Source organism: Euleptes europaea, chromosome 1, assembly GCF_029931775.1.
Source record: "Euleptes europaea isolate rEulEur1 chromosome 1, rEulEur1.hap1, whole genome shotgun sequence".
In the NCBI taxonomy this organism is placed as follows: Eukaryota; Metazoa; Chordata; class Lepidosauria; order Squamata; family Sphaerodactylidae; genus Euleptes; species Euleptes europaea.
Window position 1 is genome coordinate 10,855,280 of NC_079312.1, and position 18,526 is coordinate 10,873,805.

An 18,526-nucleotide genomic window follows, 5' to 3' on the forward strand; every position below is an offset into this window, starting at 1 on the left:
TTGTGCTGTAAAGTAACACTTCGACTGACAGAACCCCTTTCCACACTCCCAAGTATTTATATACCTTCTCCCATGTGAATCTTTAGATGTTTCGTTAGGGAGTCATTCCGAGAGAAGCCCCTTCCACACTCCAAGCATTTCAATAGCTTCTCCCGTGTGATTTTTTTAATGTTCAGTTAGGTGGTTATTCGAAGAGAAGCACTTTCCACACTCCAAGCATTTATATGGCTTCTCCCGTGTGAATCTTTTCATGTTTAGTTAGGGTGCTAGTCTGAGAGAAGCACTTTCCACACTCCAAGCATTTATATGGCTTCTGTCCCATGTGAACCCTTTGATGGCTAGTTAGGACAGAATTCCAAAAGAAGCACTTTCCACACTCCAAGCATTTATATGGCTTCTCTCCTGTGTGAATCTTTTGATGGCTAGTTAGGGCAGAATTCCAAAAGAAGCACTTTCCACACTCCAAGCATTTATATGGCTTCTGTCCTGTGTGAACCCTTTGATGTTCAGTTAGGTGGTTATTCGAAGAGAAGCACTTTCCACACTCCAAGCATTTATATGGCTTCTCTCCTGTGTGAATCTTTTCATGTTTAGTTAGGGCGCTAGTCTGAGAGAAGCACTTTCCACACTCCAAGCATTTATATGGCTTCTGTCCCGTGTGAACCCTTTGATGGCTAGTTAGGGAGCCATTCTGAGAGAAGCACTTTCCACACTCCAAGCATTTATATGGCTTCTCTCCTGTGTGAATCTTATGATGGCTAATTAGGACAGAATTCCAAAAGAAGCACTTTCCACACTCCAAGCATTTATATGGCTTCTGTCCCGTGTGAACCCTTTGATGTTGTGTTAGGGCAGAATGCCAAAAGAAACACTTTCCACACTCCAAGCATTTATATGGCTTCTGTCCCATGTGAACCCTTTGATGTTGTGTTAGGGTGCCATTCTGAGAGAAGCACTTTCCACAGTCCAAGCACTGATAAGGCTTCTCCCCTGTGTGAACCCTTTGATGTATAGTTAGGGCAGTATTCCGAGAGAAGCACTTTCCACACTCCAAGCATTTATATGGCTTCTCCCCTGTGTGAATTTTTTTATGTTCAGTTAGGTGGTTATTCGAAGAGAAGCACTTTTTACACTCTGAGCATTTATATGGCTTCTCCCCTGTGTGAATCTTTTCATGTTTAGTTAGGGTGCTAGTCTGAGAGAAGCACTTTCCACACTCCAAGCATTTATATGGCTTCTCTCCTGTGTGAACCCTTTGATGTGCAGTAAGGTTGCAATTCAGAGAGAAGCACTTTCCACACTCCAAGCATTTATATGGCTTCTCTCCTGTGTGAATCTTTTGATGTTCAGTTAGGAGGCTATTCCGAGAAAAGGACTTTCCACACTCCAAGCAGTTAAATGGCTTCTCCCCTGTGTGAACCCTTTGATGTCTAGTTAAGCTAGTATTCCGAGAGAAGAGCTTTCCACACTCGAAGCACTGATATGGCTACTCCCCTGTATGAACACTTTGATGTGCACTAAGGACGCCATTCAGAGAGAAGCACTTTCCACACTCCAAGCATTTATATGGTTTCTCTCCTGTGTGAACCCTTTGATGTTGTGTTAGGGCACCATTCTGAAGGAAGCACTTTCCACACTCCAAGCATTTATATGGTTTCCGCCCTGCATGAATCTTTTGATGTTCAGTTAGGATGCTATTCCGAGAGAAGCACTTTCCACACTCCAAGCATTTATATAGCTTCTCCCCTGTGTGAATCTTTTGATGTGCAGTTAGGTGGGTACTGACAGAGAAGCACTTTCCACACTCCAAGTATTCATATGGCTTCTCTCCTGTGTGAACCCTTGATGTATAGTTAGGGCAGTATTTCGAGAGAAGCACTTTTCACACTCCAAGTATTTATATGGCTTCTCCCCTGTGTGAACCCTTTGATGTGCAGTTAGATGGGTACTGACAGAGAAGCACTTTCCACAATCCAAGCATTCATATGGCTTCTCTCCTGTGTGAACCCTTTGATGTATAGTTAGGGCAGTATTCCAAGAGAAGCACTTTTCACACTCCAAGCATTTATATGGCTTCTCCCCTGTGTGGTTTTTTTTATGTTCAGTTAGACTCCCATTCTGACAGAAGCACTTTCCACACTCCAAGCATTTAAATGGCTTCTCCCCTGTGTGAACCCTTTGATGTATAGTTAGGGCAGTATTCCGAGAGAAGCACTTTCCACACTCCAAGCATTTATATGGCTTCTCCCCTGTGTGAACCCTTTGATGTATAGTTAGGGCAGTATTCCGAGAGAAGCACTTTCCGCACTCCAACCATTTATGTGGCTTCTCTCCTGTGTGAACCCTTTGATGTGCAGTAAGGTCGCCATTCAGAGAGAAGCACTTTCCACACTCCAAGCATTTATATGGCTTCTGCCCTATGTGAATCTTCTGATTTGCAGTAAGGTGGCCATTTTGACAGAAGTACTTTCCACACTCCAAGCATTTATATGGCTTCTGTATTGTTTCCCTTTTCCTTCTGCAGCCTCGCTTTGGAACTGCTTGATCCCTAGATTTTCCTTCCACTTGCCCACCATTGTCTTTTTCCACAACTATCTTTCCAGATTCCTCCTCAAGCACCTTCTCTCTCACATCTGTAACTGCAAAAGAGAGGCAGATATCAAATGAAAATGAAAAGATACTCATACCAGTTAGCAGGTGCAGTCAGTAGTCAATGGGTTTTTTCACAATGAAAGTGTGGGGGCTGGAAAAATTTCAGCAATATTTAACCATACACCAGGATGTCTTGGAGAAGGAGAAATGGGTAACCAAAGTAAGAGGGGGGAGTCTTGTTTCAGTTGCAGAAAGATGCTCGAGACAACATTAAGGCTAATATGTTTTTTTGTATTTATTCAGCGAACACAGAAACAGAATAGGGAAAGAAAAATTTTTCAATCTTGAATGTTTTTGAAATAATTATTGTGAAAATAAAATTAATAAATGATAAACTATGAACACAAATCTAGAGATTGGAGACTTGGACAGACAATACAGAGCTTTTTTTTATATTTTTTATTTTTATAACATGACGCAACAAAAAACAAATCAAACAATTACAATAATAAAAAGAAAAATAACAAAAAATACAAGAGTATCAATTATAAAATCTACTTAATATGATCTACATTGTAAGATTATAGATTTCAAAATACCCTTTTGACCCTCCACCGACCATAAAAAAGTGACCCATCACCAGACTTCCGGAGAAGTGTCTAAACAGTTTAGATTACTCTATTAACAATAATATATATATAAAAAGTAAAACTAATTTCTATAATTCACTAACTAAATCAGTCGTTGGATTTACAACATGTGGCTTTAAAAGTTAGAAGATGCTTTTTGTGTGGTCAGAAAGGGCATTTAAAATGTGACTGCCCTGACGTCAAGAAAAAGAGTCGAGGGGAGCAGTCATCAGCAGGCGCAGCCAGAAGCCAGACAGCGTCATTAGTGAGGACAGAGACTAATGACTCTACTGGCATGTGGATCCTAGACTCTGGAGCTTCTCAAACAATTTGTCAGAGTAAGGAGCAATTACAGGAAGTACACAATTCAAGCCTGAAGCATGTAAGCCTGGCTGATGGAAGCAACGCAGATGTGGTGTGTGAGGGAAGTGTGAGGTTCCCTGCACTGGACTATGTCTTTAAAAAGGTGCTTTGTGTGCCAACTATAGAGACAAATTTGCTAAGTGTCTGTGCATTAGACAATGCAGGGTTTACTGTAACTTTTGCTGAAAAATCATGCCAGATAGCAAAGAATGGAGAGGTGCTTCTGAGAGGGAAGCTATGTCATAATGTATATGTGGTGGAGAATGTTCATGTGAAGGCTAAGACAGTACTTAATCAAAGCTTGCATGACAGCTGCATTCATTTATTGCATAGACGTCTAGCTCATTCTGGATATGAGGCAATAAATAAAACACTATCTCTACTGGGTAAAGAGAAAGTGAAGAAGTGTGAAAGGTTTCTAGACTGTGAGGTCTGTAAGTGAGTCAAATCTAAAGCCTACCCAGTGGCTAGACACAGTGATAGAAGGTCTGAAAGAGCTCTAAAGCTATGTCATAGCGATGTCATAGGTCCATTTAGAGAGAGCCATTCAGGGAACCGGTACGCATTAATTTTGACAGATGATCACAGCAGATTCACCTGGGTGTTTCCCATCAAAAAGAAATCTGATGTGTTTGAGACCTTCAAGTACTGGGCTAGAAGAGTACAGAAGCAACTTGGTCAAGAGCTAAGTGCTTTACAGACAGACTTTGGGGGCGAGTACATGTCCAATGCATTTGCCAGGTGGTTGCAGCAGCAAGGTGTGCAACACAGGGTGGCTAATGTTTCAACCCCCCAGGAAAATGGTATTGCAGAAAGGCATGGTGGGATGTTGCAAACAAAAATGTATGCCATGCTGCAAGATGCAGAACTGCCTATGACTTTCTGGGCAGAGGCTTTAAAGGCAGCTTGTTATATTTCTAATCGGATCTGGACCAGATCCATAGATGATATCCCATACAGGGCACTGTATAAAAAGGACCCGAGTCTGAGCTATCTTAGAGTGTTTGGAGTAAAAGCCTGGGTAAATGTGCCTTTAAACCAGAGAAGGAAAGGAGGAGCTAGAGCCAAAAAGCTCACTTTCCTAGGGTATCAAACAGGCATGGAAGCCTACAGGTTTGCCAATGAACACAATTGTCTGAAAATATTGTCGAAGGCTTTCACGGTCAGAGTTCATTGGTTCTTGTAGGTTATCCGGGCTGTGTAACCGTGGTCTTGGAATTTTCTTTCCTGACGTTTCGCCAGCAACTGTGGCAGGCATCTTCAGAGTAGTAACACTGAAAACCGCCAAATTGGGGAAAATTCAGCTGTTTTTCGGTTCAGATGGAACCGAATCGACAGCCCTAGCCAGAGTTCATATAGCAGCAACTAGTAGGTTTCTCACCAATTCCTTTCTCTCTGGTTGCTGCTTCTGGGGACTGTGCCTCGTAAAGCACATTTTGGGACATTTGACAATTTAGAATCAAAGAGCTGGAAGGGGTCATACGGGCCATCTAGTCCAACCCCTTGCTTAATGCAGGATCAGCCTAGGGAGAGCCAGCGTGGTGTAGTGTTTAGGAGTGCTGAACTCTAATCTGGAGAACCGGGTTTGATTCCCCGCTCCAACACACGAGCGGCGGGGTGACCTTGGGTTAGTCACAGTTCTCTTAGAGCTCTCTCAGCCTCACCTACCTCACAAGGTGCCTGTTGTGGGGAGAGGAAGGGCAGGAACTTGTAGGCCAGTTTGATTCTCTTTAAAAGGTAGAGAAAGATGGGGTATAAAAACCTACTCTTCTTCTACTACTATGGCATCAACTTTCATGGAGTCAAATTCTGCAGGGGTCCCAGAACCTTCAGACCACAGAAGGCTTGGCTACCAACCTTGGAACTTACCTCTTCTCATCTCCCCTTCCTTGGAGCATGGGACAAAAAACTCCTCTTCTTCCAGCCAGGAAGGGAAGGAAATTGTAGGCCAGTTTGATTCTCTTTAAAGGTAGAGAAAATTGGCATATAAAAACCAACTCTTCTTCTTCTTACCCCAATTAGATAGTCTTCATTTAGTTGGGGGAATTAGCTTGTGGAGATGTAGCTTAGCGAGAGGTTTGGGTGCAGGATTTTTTAACTGAATTTTATGGTGACATGCACACCAGCAGAAAGACTGTCAATAAAGAAGTGTTGTATAAACTTGAAGGTATTTTATTTAAATTAATTTGGATTGTGCATGCACACACACATACACACACAGCAAAAACCACACACTCAATTCACACAAGAGTCTAGGAGATCAAAGGAAAGAGTGGGTGGACACAAGGATAAGAGGATTACAAAAATGAGAAACAATGCTAAAAATAGTATCCAACGCAGTATGTCAAACCAAGTAGAGGATGGGATTGCAGAATTAGTACGCAGTGCCGTCTGAACAGTGTAATTGCATCGATTGTGGAACGGTCTGCCCAAGGAGGTGAGGAAGGCTCCCACTCTCCAGGCTTTCTGCCAACTATGCAATACTGGATTATTTAAGAGGGCTTTTCTACGTGGGCAGTGCAGGTGCACTGTACTAAATGGTTCACAAAGTTACTTGGATCAATTATTAGGAACTGAGGTTTCTTCTATGGTTGTGTTGGCGAATCTATGGCCTGCATGCCACTTCTGGCATGCGTTGCCCTCTCTGCCGGCACGCACGATTCCTCCCAGCCGCTGGCCTTTCCGGCTCTGCCCCGCCCCAGATGGGGGAGGCTGTAGGCACGCAGCCACCCAGCTGGGCCGCGGGGGCTGATTTCTCCACCCCGGCCTCAGTCCCGATCCCCCCTCAGTCTCATGAGATCACTTTCAACAGCCCAGAGGCGCCATTGCTCCCACGGACACCTGCTAGCTTCAAAGGAGATAGGAATGCAGCATTGGGAAAACAGTCCTTGAGCAGTCTGTGAGAAAACGAAACTATCTGAGACACAGCAGGCCTGACATTCTGCCCCCCTTAGGGCCCCCTCCCGTCCTGCCAGGGGGACGGCTTATGGGGGTAGGCGATGTGGAAGGCACGCACTAGGTGCGGGGAGAGACATCTCATGCATGAACCCATTCATCATAGGCAGAAGGGAAGTGTTGCCAACGAACCAGGTATTGCAGAGAACCGTGATGTCCAGGATCTTTGACACTTCGAAATGCTCCTCCCCCCACACCATCACAGGCTGTTCAGGAGGCGGTTCCGGGTGCCAGTTTGAGGCAGCAACATGAGGCTTGAGGAGGCTGACATGGAAGACAGGATGGATACGCCTCAATGTTTTAGGGAGGGTCAGTTCCACAGTGACTGGGTTAATTATTCGAGCAACGGGATACGGCCCCACGTATTTGGCACTGAGTTTATCACATGGCCGGGTGGACCGTAGATTCTTGGTGGATAGGTACACTAAGTCACCAACCTGGAAGTCTTTGCTGGGAGAGCGATGTTTATCAGCTTGAGCTTTATATTTGCGTTTGGCCCTTTCTAAATTCTTCACTAGCCAGGGCCAGGTGGTATGGATAGCTTGAGCCCAAGAGGCTACATCATCACTTCCCTCCTCCCCAGCAACATCAACATGACCAATAGGACTGAACTCTTGACCATACACAGCAAAAAAAGGACTGAAACCTGTAGATTGATGCACAGCATTATTGTAAGCATACTCAGCAAAAGGCAATAGTTCCACCCAATCATTTGGTGATAATTAACATAACAACACAAATAACATTCCAGTACAGCATTTACACGTTCAGTTTGCCCATCCGTTTGGGGGTGAAAACACTAGACAAACCGTTTCACCCCCACCAACTTGAGAAAGGTTTTCCAAAACTTAGCTACGTAGGTCCCCCCGCGGTCGCTGATTATTCTACGTGGAAAGGAATGCAAACGGAAAACATGTGACACAAAGAGGCAGGCCAACTTCGAGGCGGAGGGTATGCCCGCACACGGAACCAGGTGTACCTGTTTGGAAAACCAGTCAGTAATAACCCATAGAACAGTTTTTCCTTCACTGAGTGGGAGATCAGTCATAAAATCCATAGCAATCACCTCCCAGGGCTTGGTGGGAACCCCCAGCGGTTGCAACAGTCCGGGAGGCTTACCTTGGGATCGTTTGACAGTGGCACAGATGGGGCAGCTGCGAATGAAGGAATCCACATCAGTACGCATGCCTGCCCACCAAAATTGTCTGAGCAACAAGTGAAGGGTTTTTAAGAATCCAAAGTGTTTTGCCGTTTTGGCTCCATGGGCCATTCGCAGGACCTCTTTCTGAAGTATTTTAGGCATGTACAATTTTGAGTCCTTGTACCAACAACCACCCCGTTCCAGCAGGCCCGGGGGCAGTGCCTGAGCAGTGCATTCGACTAGGCAATGAGCATGAAGGGAGTCCAGGAAGGAGTCGGGCAGGATCACCCCCCCCCACCAAGGGGGGTGAAGCAGGAGCCTCCGGCCGTGGCGATGGGGTGGAAGGAAGGATTGGTTGATGAGGGGCGCTGGGAGTAGGTGGTGTGGGCGGGTCCGGAGAGGGAGTTGGTTCCCTCCTGACAGATGCTCTCCTGTCCGCAGCTTGGGGCTGGGATTGGAGCAGAGTTTGGGACCGAGTCTGTACAGCTAGAACTGGTAGGGCCTCCCTTTGCCCCGGGATGAATAAGGAGACCGTAGGACGGTCGATTTTCACCGGATACTGGGGGAGCCTGGAAAGAGCATCAGCTAGCACGTTTTCCAGGCACATGCTTGAGCACAAAACGGAATTGAGCAAAGAAGTCCGCCCAACGCTGTTGTTTTGCGGACAGTTTATCGGCACTGTCGCACACAGCTTGTCTGGACTTCAGGAGTTTACCTGGTAGCAACTTCACACCACGCAGTTCTGCTATGTACAGTTTATTTACAATATTTACACAGAGTCCTTTGGCTGTTAACATTCACAGCCCTGAGCATCAGCATGCTCCGCCAGCATATATATTTCAGGCAAGTGGTAACTCACATTCACTATACAGACTTATATACACATTCATGACCAATCACAGTTCACCTGAGATGAGTCATTCTGGAAATCCCCATTCCTGGCTGTACAAACTGGATCAGACCAGCATCATCACATGACTTAGCTGTCACTCTGATCAGTATGATCTGTTTAGCAAACTGCAGACTAGGCATAACTTTGACATATGTTGACACCCCCGTGAGGGCCTCTAGATTTTTATGATCGGTCCAGACTTCAAAGGGGGCCCTGGACCCTTCCAGAAACTGCCTCCACGTAGTCAGGGCATGATGGACGGCTGCAGCTTCCTTTCCCAAATTGGCCAGTTCAGTAGGGAGTGCGCAAATTTCTTCGAAAAATAAGCACAGGGGCGAAGACCATCGTCTGGTCCTTTGCAAAAGAGCCCTCCCATAGCTACATCAGACACATCTACTTGCACGATAAACATTTGGTCTGGATCGGGATGCTGTAGCACAGGTTCAGAAGTAAACAGTCGCTTAAGAGTTGCAAAGGCAGTTTGACATTGATCTGTCCAATGCACCTTGGCAGTGGGTAACGCGGCAGAGACCCCTTTCCCCTTAGTCTTAAGGAGGTCGGTGATTGGCAGTGCCACTTGAGCAAAGTTGGGAATAAAACCACGGTAAAAATTGGCAAAGCCGAGAAACTGCTGCACCTGCTTGCGGGTGGAGGGAGGAGCCCAATCAAGTACGGATTGTATCTTAGCAGGGTCCATGATGAGGCCCTGATGTGAGACTATGTATCCCAAGAAGGTTAATTGTTTCTGGTGGAACTCGCACTTACACAACTTAGCGTAGAGCTGATTGTTTCTGAGACGTTGTAACACTTCACGGACCAGAGTAATATGTTCTTCCATGGAATTAGAGTAAATAAGGATATCATCGAGATAAACCACCACGCCCCGATATAATAAATCATGGAGAACCTCATTAATGAGTTGCATGAAGACCCCCGGGGCCCCTTTTAATCCGAAACGCATCACCAGAAATTCATACATTCCGAAGCAGCTAGAAAAGGCTGTGAGGGGTTCGTCCCCATCACGAATCCGGACTCGGTAATAAGCTTCAACCAAGTCCAGTTTGGTGAAAATGCGCCCCTCCCTTAGTTGTCCTAAGATGTCCGAGATCAGCGGGATGGGGTAGGCGTTGGCTTGGGTGACTGCATTAAGTTTTCGAAAGTCAATGCACAAGCGCAAGTCACCCGTCTTCTTTCGGACAAAGAAAGCAGGGGCTGAGTTGGGAGCGGCTGATGGCCGAATGAACCCCCGAGCAAGATTTTTGTCTAGAAAGTTTCGCAGCACGGCGCGTTCAGAAACGCTCATAGGGTAAATCTTGCTTTTAGTCAGTTTGCAGTCTTCCACCACTTCAATCGCACAGTCCGTAGTACGGTGGGGGGGTAACGCATCGCATTCTTTTACATCAAAAACATCCGCAAAGTCTCGGTATGCCTCGGGTAATTGGATCGACGGTAGAGCATCGGAGGCTAAGGCTGAGGCGGGTGGAAGATCAACCACGACCTCTTGTCGATGTTGGTCACACTTAGGGTTGGTAAAGGCAATAGTGTCAGCTTCCCAGTCTATGGAAGGACTGTGCCCTTTGAGCCATTAATTCCTAAAATGACTTCGTATCAGACTGGAGCAATGGTAAAGTCTATCTGCTCCCAATGGGAACCGATGCCCATCGCTACTCCCCGTGTGCGACGGTCGACTGGCCCCCCTTTAAAGTGGCTACCGTCCATTTGGGCGAATTGGACGGGAGCCGGTAGGTTTTCGGACTTGACTTGTAGAGCTGCAAATGTGGCCTCATTGATTAAAGAGCGCCCGCAGCCTGAATCTATGAGGGCTTCGACATGTAACTGGGGGGCCCTTTAATAGTGTTGTAACACTACGTCCACATACACAGTATTTTTGACTTCACTCACCATGACAGGAGCCTTGGGTTTTGCAGGGGTTTCTGCAGGGGTCTGTGGGGACGCTCCACTCACCACAGACCGTGTCCGTTTTTTGACAGGTCGAGAGGAGACTCCAGATTTAGAGCTGGGGAATTCCATTGATGATCTTCATTGGAAGAAGGAGAGCTGTCCCCCACTGGGGCACTTGTAATCCGAGACCCTACAGGGTCGATGGGTGCAGGGAGACTAGACGATTCTCCGACGTGAAGTGCAGAGGGTGTGGGTCTTCCCGGCGCTGCGCTGCGGGTGGCCACAGTGCCTCTGTATTGAGGTCGTCCCCGAGTTCGAGGTGGTACGCCTGGTCAAGTGGGCTCTGGACGTTGAGGACAAGCTGCCGCAAAGTGGCCCATAACACCGCAAACGAGACAGGCTCCTCGCTGGAATCAGGACTCGTGATCCAGAGGGAGTCGGGTTGGTCTCCACGGGTTGGGAGTCAAAGGTTTGGGGGGAGGTTTTTGACTGCCCCTCTCTTTGGCCCGATTTCGGACCAGGGAAACGAACTGTCGGCGACTTTCTACTTCCTCGGCCAGTAGAATCCAATCCTCCAGGGTATCTGGGTCGCCTCGCATATAAGACCAGTTCAAAATGTCCGGGTGCAAGGCTTCTCGGAAGTAGTGGATAAGGGTAGCTTCGGGCCAGTCCACTACTTTACTTGCAAGTCGTTGGAATTCATCTGCGAATTCCCGAACTGGAGAGGAGCCTTGCCTGAGTTGCAAAAGTTCCGCTTTGGCTCTCTCTCCCATGAAGGGATCCTCAAAACGCCTTCTCAAGGCGAACATGAAATTGTTGAGGGAGCGTATGGAGCAGGATCGCATATCGAACTGGAGAATCATCCAATCAGCCGCTTTATCCGTTAGCAGGGAGGCAACGAAACGGATGCGGCTATCTTCGGTAGGGAAGAATTGTCTTTGCTCCCTCATATAACTATCCACATGATGTAAAAAACAGGGCAAAGTTTCAACTGAGCCGTCATAAGTAATCTTCAACTTCGGTTGCCTCCATGGCATTGGGGATACAGGCGGGTATCCAGGAACTGGGGGTATAGGCGGGTATCCAGGACCTGGAGCTCCTGGTAGTACCGGTAAGGCAGGTGCAAAAGGCCCTCCGCCGGGCGCCGCGGGACAAGGAACTATGGGTCCTCCGCCAGGAGCAACGGGACCCCAGCCAGGAGCTGCGGGTCCTCCGCCAGGAGGAACCACCGGCGCAGCTGGTTGCTGCGGCAGTTGTTGCGGTGGCTGCTGTGGTGTCACGGGAGCCGGGGTAAAGGGGTGCAGTTTGTTGAGTCCGTTGTAACTGGTCGTTGTCTCTGAGTACCAGGGCCAGTTGATCCTGTAAGCGCGCCACCTGCTCCATAAGGTCCAGATTTTGGTTTCGCAGCAAAAACATCTCGTCGCCTGTGTCGCCGGCACGGCGAGACGGGCTGACCCACAGATTAACGGCCCAGAGAGACTCCCCACCGTATAAATCCTCTTTGTCGGAATTGTCTAGCTCCTCGGGCAAAGTCCCCGCCAACCTGCAGGAGCGTTGAACGCTACGCGACGGGACTAAAGACGGGGAGAACGGGGGCAATTCATAACCCCAGGCTTGTCGGGGGCGCGCGCCGGCCCGCGCCCGTTCGGCAGCCAAACGTTCCCTCTCCTCCTGTTCAGCCCAAGCCTTTGCCGCTGCCCGTGCCTGCTCCTCCGCTCTTTTGTGCTCGGCCAGGGCCTGGTCAGCTTCTAGCTTGGCGGTCAGTGCCGTGGTAACGAGAGGAAGGGCCTCCTGTTCCAAAGTGTAGAGGAGTTCAGCGCGATCTGTCAGATCCAACATTGGTTGGATCTGTACCGCCAAGGCCGCTGCATCAGCACCGAAGTCAGGAATCAGATGCTTTGGTCCATTTCGAGCCTTCTTCTTTTCCTACTGCTTAACTTTTAATTGTCTTTTCCAGTGACACTTCTCATCATGTGGCCAAAATACAATAGCCACAGTCATTTCAGCTTCTGAGAGCAGTTCAGGCTTGGTTTGATCTAGAACCTAGCGTGTGGTATAGACGTTCAGAGCAACACACTCAGACTGCTTTCCCTGTTCCTCCACATGAAACCTGCTGGGAGATCTTGGGCTAGGCACCATTTTTGCAGATCTCACTCAGCCCCACCAACCTCACAAGATGCCTGTTGTGGGGGGTGGGAAGGGAAGGTGATTGCAAGCTGCTTTGAGACTCCTTACTATATAGAAAATTGGAGTATAAACCAAATCTTCTTGGCATTCCACACTATCCATAACACTCTCGAACAGCACCACATTTTAAATCAATCAAATTCCTTCATTGTTCCTGGCACTGGTATCCCGTGGTATTTATATGGCTTCTCCCCTGGGTGAACCTTTTGATTTATAATTAGGTGGCCATTCTGAGAAGCACTTGCCACACTCAAAGAAATTATATGGCTTCTCTCCTGTGTGAACCCTTTTATGTTCATTTAGGACATAATTCTAAGAAAAGCACTTTCCACACTCCGAGGACTTTTATGGCTTCTCCCCTATGTGAATATTCTGATGTGCAGTAAGGCTGCTATTCTGAGAGAAGCACTTAGCACACTCCAAGCATTTATATGGCTTCTCCCATGTGAATCTTCTGATGTTGAGTTAGGGAGCAATTCCAAGTGAAGCACTTTCCACACTCCGAGCATTTATATGGCTTCTCCCCTGTGTGAATCTTTTGATGTCTAGTTAGGGAGCTATTGCAAGTGAAGAACTTTCCACACTCCGGGCATTTATATGGCTTCTGCCCTATGTGAATCTTCTGATGTGCACTAAGGTTGCCATTTGCAGAGAAGCACTTTCCACAGTCCAAGCATTTATATGGCTTCTCCCCTGTGTGAATCTTCTGATGTTTAGTTAGGGAGCCATTGCAAGTGAAGCACTTTCCACAGTCCGAGCATTTATATGGCTTCTCCCCTGTGTGATTCTTGTGATGTCTAGTTAGGTCGTTATTGTAAGAGAAGCACTTTCCACACTCCATGCATTTATATGGCTTCTCCCCTGTGTGAATCTTGTGATGTCTAGTTAGGTAGTCAGTCCAAGAGAAGCACTTTCCACACTCCGAGCATTTATATGGCTTCTCCCCTGTGTGAACCTTATGATGTCTAGTTAGGGAGCCATTGCAAGTGAAGCACTTTCCACACTCCGAGCATTTATATGGCTTCTCCCCTGTGTGAATCTTATGATGTCTAGTTAGGGAGCCATTGCAAGTGAAGCACTTTCCACACTCAAAGCATTTATATGGCTTCTCCCCTGTGTGAATCTTTTCATGTTTAGTTAGGGTGCAAATCTGAGAGAAGCACTTTCCACACTCCATGCATTTATATGTCTTCTCCCCTGTGTGAACCTTGTGATGTCTAGTTAGGGAGCCATTGCAAGTGAAGCACTTTCCACACTCAAAGCATTTATATGGCTTCTCCCCTGTGTGAACCTTCTGATGTTGAGTTAGGGAGCCATTCCAAGTGAAGCACTTTCCACACTCCGAGCATTTATATGGCTTCTCCCCTGTGTGAATCTTCTGATGTTGAGTTAGGGAGCCATTCCAAGTGAAGCACTTTCCACACTCCAAGCATTTATATGGCTTCTCCCCTATGTGGAGCGTCTGATGTGCACTAAGCTTGCCATTTGTAGAGAAGCACTTTCCACACTCCAAGCATTTATATGGCTTCTCCCCTATGTGGAGCTTCTGATGTGCACTAAGCTTGCCATTTGTAGAGAAGCACTTTCCACACTCCAAGCATTTATATGGCTTCTCCCCTGTGTGAATCTTGTGATGTCTACTTAGGTTGTCATTCCAAGAGAAGCACTTTCCACACTCCAAGCATTTATATAGCTTCTCCCCTGTGTGAATCTTCTGATGTGCAGTAAGGTTGCGATTCTGAGAGAAGCGCTTTCCACACTCCAAGCATTTATATGGCTTCTCCCCTATGTGAACCCTTTGATGTGCATTTAGGGTGCCATTCTGAGAGAAGCACTTTCCACACTTCAAGCATTTATATGACTTCTCCCCTATGTGAACCCTTTGATGTGCAGTTAGGGTGCCATTCTGAGAGAAGCACTTTCCACACTTCAAGCATTTATATGGCTTCTCCCCTGTGTGAATCTTGTGATGTCTACTTCGGTTGTCATTCCGAGAGAAGCACTTTCCACACTCCAAGCATTTATACGGCTTCTCCCCTGTGTGAATCTTCTGATGTGCAGTAAGGTTGCTATTCTGAGAGAAGCGCTTTCCACACTCCAAGCATTCATATGTCTTCCGTAGTGCTTTCCTTTTCCTTCTCCTTCTCGTGTCTCGCTTTGGAACTGCTTGATCCGTAGATTTTCCTTCCGTCTGCCGATCAGAGTCTTTTTCCACAACTATCCTTCCAGATTCCTTTTCACTCACCATCTCCCTCACATCTGCAACTGCAAAAGAGAGGCGAATATCAAACAAGAATGAAAAGAGGGAGGGAAGGAGAGAAAGCTGAAAATGGGGGGGTTAGGTTGGTGGGTGGAAGCAGAGATGAATGAAAAGAATAGCGAGGAAATGGAAGTTGCCATGAAGAAGGAAAGATGTGGGAAAAGGGATAGTGGAAAATGGGTTGCTCCCAGAAGCTTTGCCAATCTTTCCAGGAACTGGAAAACCCTGGACCAAGAAACCCCGATTCCCACCCCCCCATGCCATGTGCTTTTTGCATTCAAAGCTATGGTTGAAGGTGGAAGGAATAACTCTCATAATAATGATGATAATAATAATAAAAGTTACGTGTCTCAATATTGGCCCCTGGCTTCAGGTTAAGAAGTGACACTTGCAATGTCAAAAATGAAGGGGATTGGACCACCCTGGGAACAGATTAGCTCTTCGACATCCCTCTGCTATATGCAATGGGAACAAAAGTTTGCTCATGAGAAGACAGGAAGGTGCCACAGAACAGACAGGGAGGGTGGAAAATATCTCCCCTTTACAAAACAAACGGGACCCAGCAACTCCCCTGTCCTATCAGATCTAGCACAGTGTGGGGGTTGGAGGGTCTGACTAGGATTTAAGAGACACGGGGACCTGGTGCAAGTCACACCCTCTCAGCCAGACCTACCTGGCAGGACGGTTGTGAGGATCAAATGGAGGGAGGAGGAGAACAATGTAAGCAGCTTTGTGTCCCCATAAAGGAGAAAGGGAGACTGCAGCCAAGAAATCAGAAGGAAATGGAGACTGGGAAGGGCAGCCATGAAGGAGCTAGAAAAGATTCTTCATTATCTTAGGTGCTGGGGAACACAGGCAGGATGGTGCTGCTGCAGTCATCTAGGGGGCTTCCTAGAGGCACCTGGTTGGCCACTGTGTGAACAGACTGCTGGACTGGATGAGTCTTGGTCTGATCCAGCAGGGCTTTTCTTATGTTCTAATTCATGCCATCATATTCCCCATTACTGTGTATGGGTGTGAGAGCTGGACAATGAAGAAAGTTGATGCCTTTGAAATGTGGTGTTGGAGAAGAGTGTTACAGATACCCTGGACCGCCAAAAAAGAAAAGAAAAAAAAGAAAGAAAGAAAAAGTGGGTTTTAGACCAAATCAAACCTCAACTGGCCCTAGAAGCTAAAAGGATAAACTGAGGCTGTCGTACTTGGGACATATTATGAGAAGACAAGAGTCACTGGAAAAGACAATCATGCTAGGAAAAGTTGAAGGCAGCAGGAAAAGAGGAAGACCCAACAAGAGATGGATTGACTCTATAAAGGAAACTATGGCCCTCAATTTGCATGATCTGAGCAAGGCTGTTAAGGATAGGACACTTTGGTGGACATTGATTCATAGGGTCGCCATGAGTTGGAAACAACTTGATGGCACTTAACAGAAACACAAAGGAGAAAAGCTGCACCGAAAGGGAGGGCAGGAAATATTCCCTCCTTTACAAAACAAAGGAATTTGAAGAATGTCCCTGAATTTTTCAAGGCGGTTAGTTTTAGTGGGTGGAGTGACTTCACATAAATCTAATTTTGCCTAGTCTCCCAGGAAAGGAGGATCGTTGAGGCTGCAGCTACTTGCTGAATTGCTGCAACTCCTTTGTCAGGAGGCAAAGACAGGGTTGTAAGCACCAGGGTGGGAAATTCACCCTCTGGCCTTGTGAAATCAACAATGCCGTTCCTCCTCTCCTCCCACCAGCCACCGTCACTCAAACAACGGACTGTGGGAAAACCACTCTGCCTCAAAATGGAAATGCTGAAGTAGAAAACGGGAGCGACGGGCATTTGTTAGTTATCTGAAAGAGAACTTGGTGATCTGGGGAAGTCAGCACAGATTTGTACCGAACAGGTCCGGCCAGACCAACCTCGACGCCTTTTGGATCGAGTGACGTGCTTAATGGATCATGGGAACGCTATCGATGTTGTTTACCTGATTTCAGTAAAGCTTTTGGCAGGGTTCTCCATGATGTTCTGATGGGTAAACTGGAGGACTGTGGACTGGACTTAACGATAGTTAGGTGGATAGAGAACTGGTTGGAGAACAGCACTCAAGGAGTAGTTGTCAATGGGATTTTATCTGATTGAAAGGAGGTGTCCAGGTGGGTGCCACAGGGCTTGGTTTTGGGCCTGGGACTTTCCAATGTTTTTAGAGATTGTCACATGACACCAAAATTGGGAAGAGTAGCAAACAGAGATAGAACTCAATGAGATCTGAACACAAGGGAAGAAAGGGCAGATGTGAACAAGATGCAATTCAACAAAGATAAAGGCACGAGTTCTACATTGGGGTAACAAAAATGAGAACCCTGCATACTGGATAGGCAGCACACGTCTGGGTAGCAGTGTGTGTGAAGAAGATCTTGGGGTGGGGGTGGCCTGTAAACTAATAATGAGCAGTCAGTGTGATGCAGCGGCAAAAAAAGCTAATGCAGTCTTGGGTCTATGAACAGAGGCACAACATCTGAATCACAAGATGTGTTGGTCCTGCTGTACACCGCTTTGGTCAGGCTGCATCTGGAGTACTGCGTGCAGCTCTGGAGGCCTCACTTCAATAGGGATGTGGACAGAATGGAGTGGGTGCAGAAGAAAGCAATAATGATGATCATGGGCCTGGAGACCAAGCCCTAAGAGGAAGGATTGAGGGACTTGGTAATCTTCAGTCTGGAAAAGAAGAAAAGAAGAGACTGGGGGGGGGGAGACCTGATTGCTCTCTATTTGAAAAGCTGTTGCTTAGAAGAGGATAGGGAGCTGTTAATGTTGGCAGCAGAGGATAAGACTTGCAATAATAAGTAATGCCGTGGCTCAGTGGTAGAGCATCTGCTTGGCATGCAGAAGGTCCCAGGTTCAATCCCCAGCATCTCCAGTTAGGGGGACTAGGCAAGTAGGTGATGTGAAAGACCTCAGCCTGAGACCCTGGAGAGCCGCTGCTGGTCTGAGTAGACAATACTGACTTTGATGGACCAAGAGACTATTTCAGTATAAGGCAGCTTCATATATGTTCATATGTAATAGACATATCTGTGGGAGTTCCATCCTTTCGTCTGTTCTGAAATTCAAGAGGGTCAAAGGAAGATGCCACCTCCTCCCTTCTCTTCCCAATTTATAATAAAAGGGAAAAGATCCTTACCCAGAGAGGACACCATCTCGTAATTTTCCCTCATCACTTCCCAGAAGAGTTTTCGTTGGCCTGGATCCAGCAGAGCCCATTCCTCCTCTGTGAAGAACACGGCTACCTCCTCCAAGGATACTGGGGAGCTCTGAAAGAGGAGAACATGGCTGATGTCATGGGTCAGCCTGCTGGGGCTTCCTCAGATGAGGAAGACCTTGAAACTGAAGGCTACGAAAGAGAGGAGCAGCAGTAGGCTGAGCAGCCAGAGGCAGATAGGTCCTCCCTATACCTGCCGCCACCCAGCACTGAAGGCTCACCTGGGTCAGAAGTCCAGCCACAGGCAGTGCCTCCAGAGAGCCCCCCCCCACCTCCAAATCCGCTGAAACGGAGGTACAGAATAAGAAGAGTTGGCTTTTATATGCCGACTTTCTCTACCACTTAAGAAAGAATCAAACTG

The 18,526-nt window shown here is 47.1% G+C and overlaps 1 protein-coding gene and 1 pseudogene across 1 annotated transcript; both read right to left on the bottom strand.

The window, feature by feature from the left end:
- Window positions 1–406: 406 nt before the first annotated feature.
- Window positions 407–12,313, bottom strand: LOC130491279 (zinc finger protein 345-like; annotated as a pseudogene).
- A 775-nt stretch (window positions 12,314–13,088) lies between these two features.
- Window positions 13,089–18,103, bottom strand: LOC130491323 (zinc finger protein 665-like). Its single transcript, XM_056865038.1, has 4 exons — window positions 18,088–18,103; window positions 14,457–14,926; window positions 13,289–14,288; window positions 13,089–13,204 (listed from the first exon to the last, which is right to left on the bottom strand). The coding sequence occupies exons 1-4, from the start codon at window positions 18,101–18,103 to the stop codon at window positions 13,089–13,091; spliced, it is 1,602 nt and encodes a 533-aa protein (XP_056721016.1).
- Between the last annotated feature and the right edge of the window lie 423 nt (window positions 18,104–18,526).

Excerpts from the sequence above, each read along its gene's own strand:
- LOC130491323 (XM_056865038.1), bottom strand. Across the intron at positions 14,289-14,456 it reads CCCTAAATGCACATCAAAGG|ATTCACACAGGGGAGAAGCC; the intron begins GTTCACATAGGG and ends AGACATCACAAG. Across the intron at positions 13,205-13,288 it reads AAATGGCAACCTTAGTGCAC|ATCAAAAGATTCACACAGGG; the intron begins ATCAGAAGATTC and ends CCCTAACTAGAC.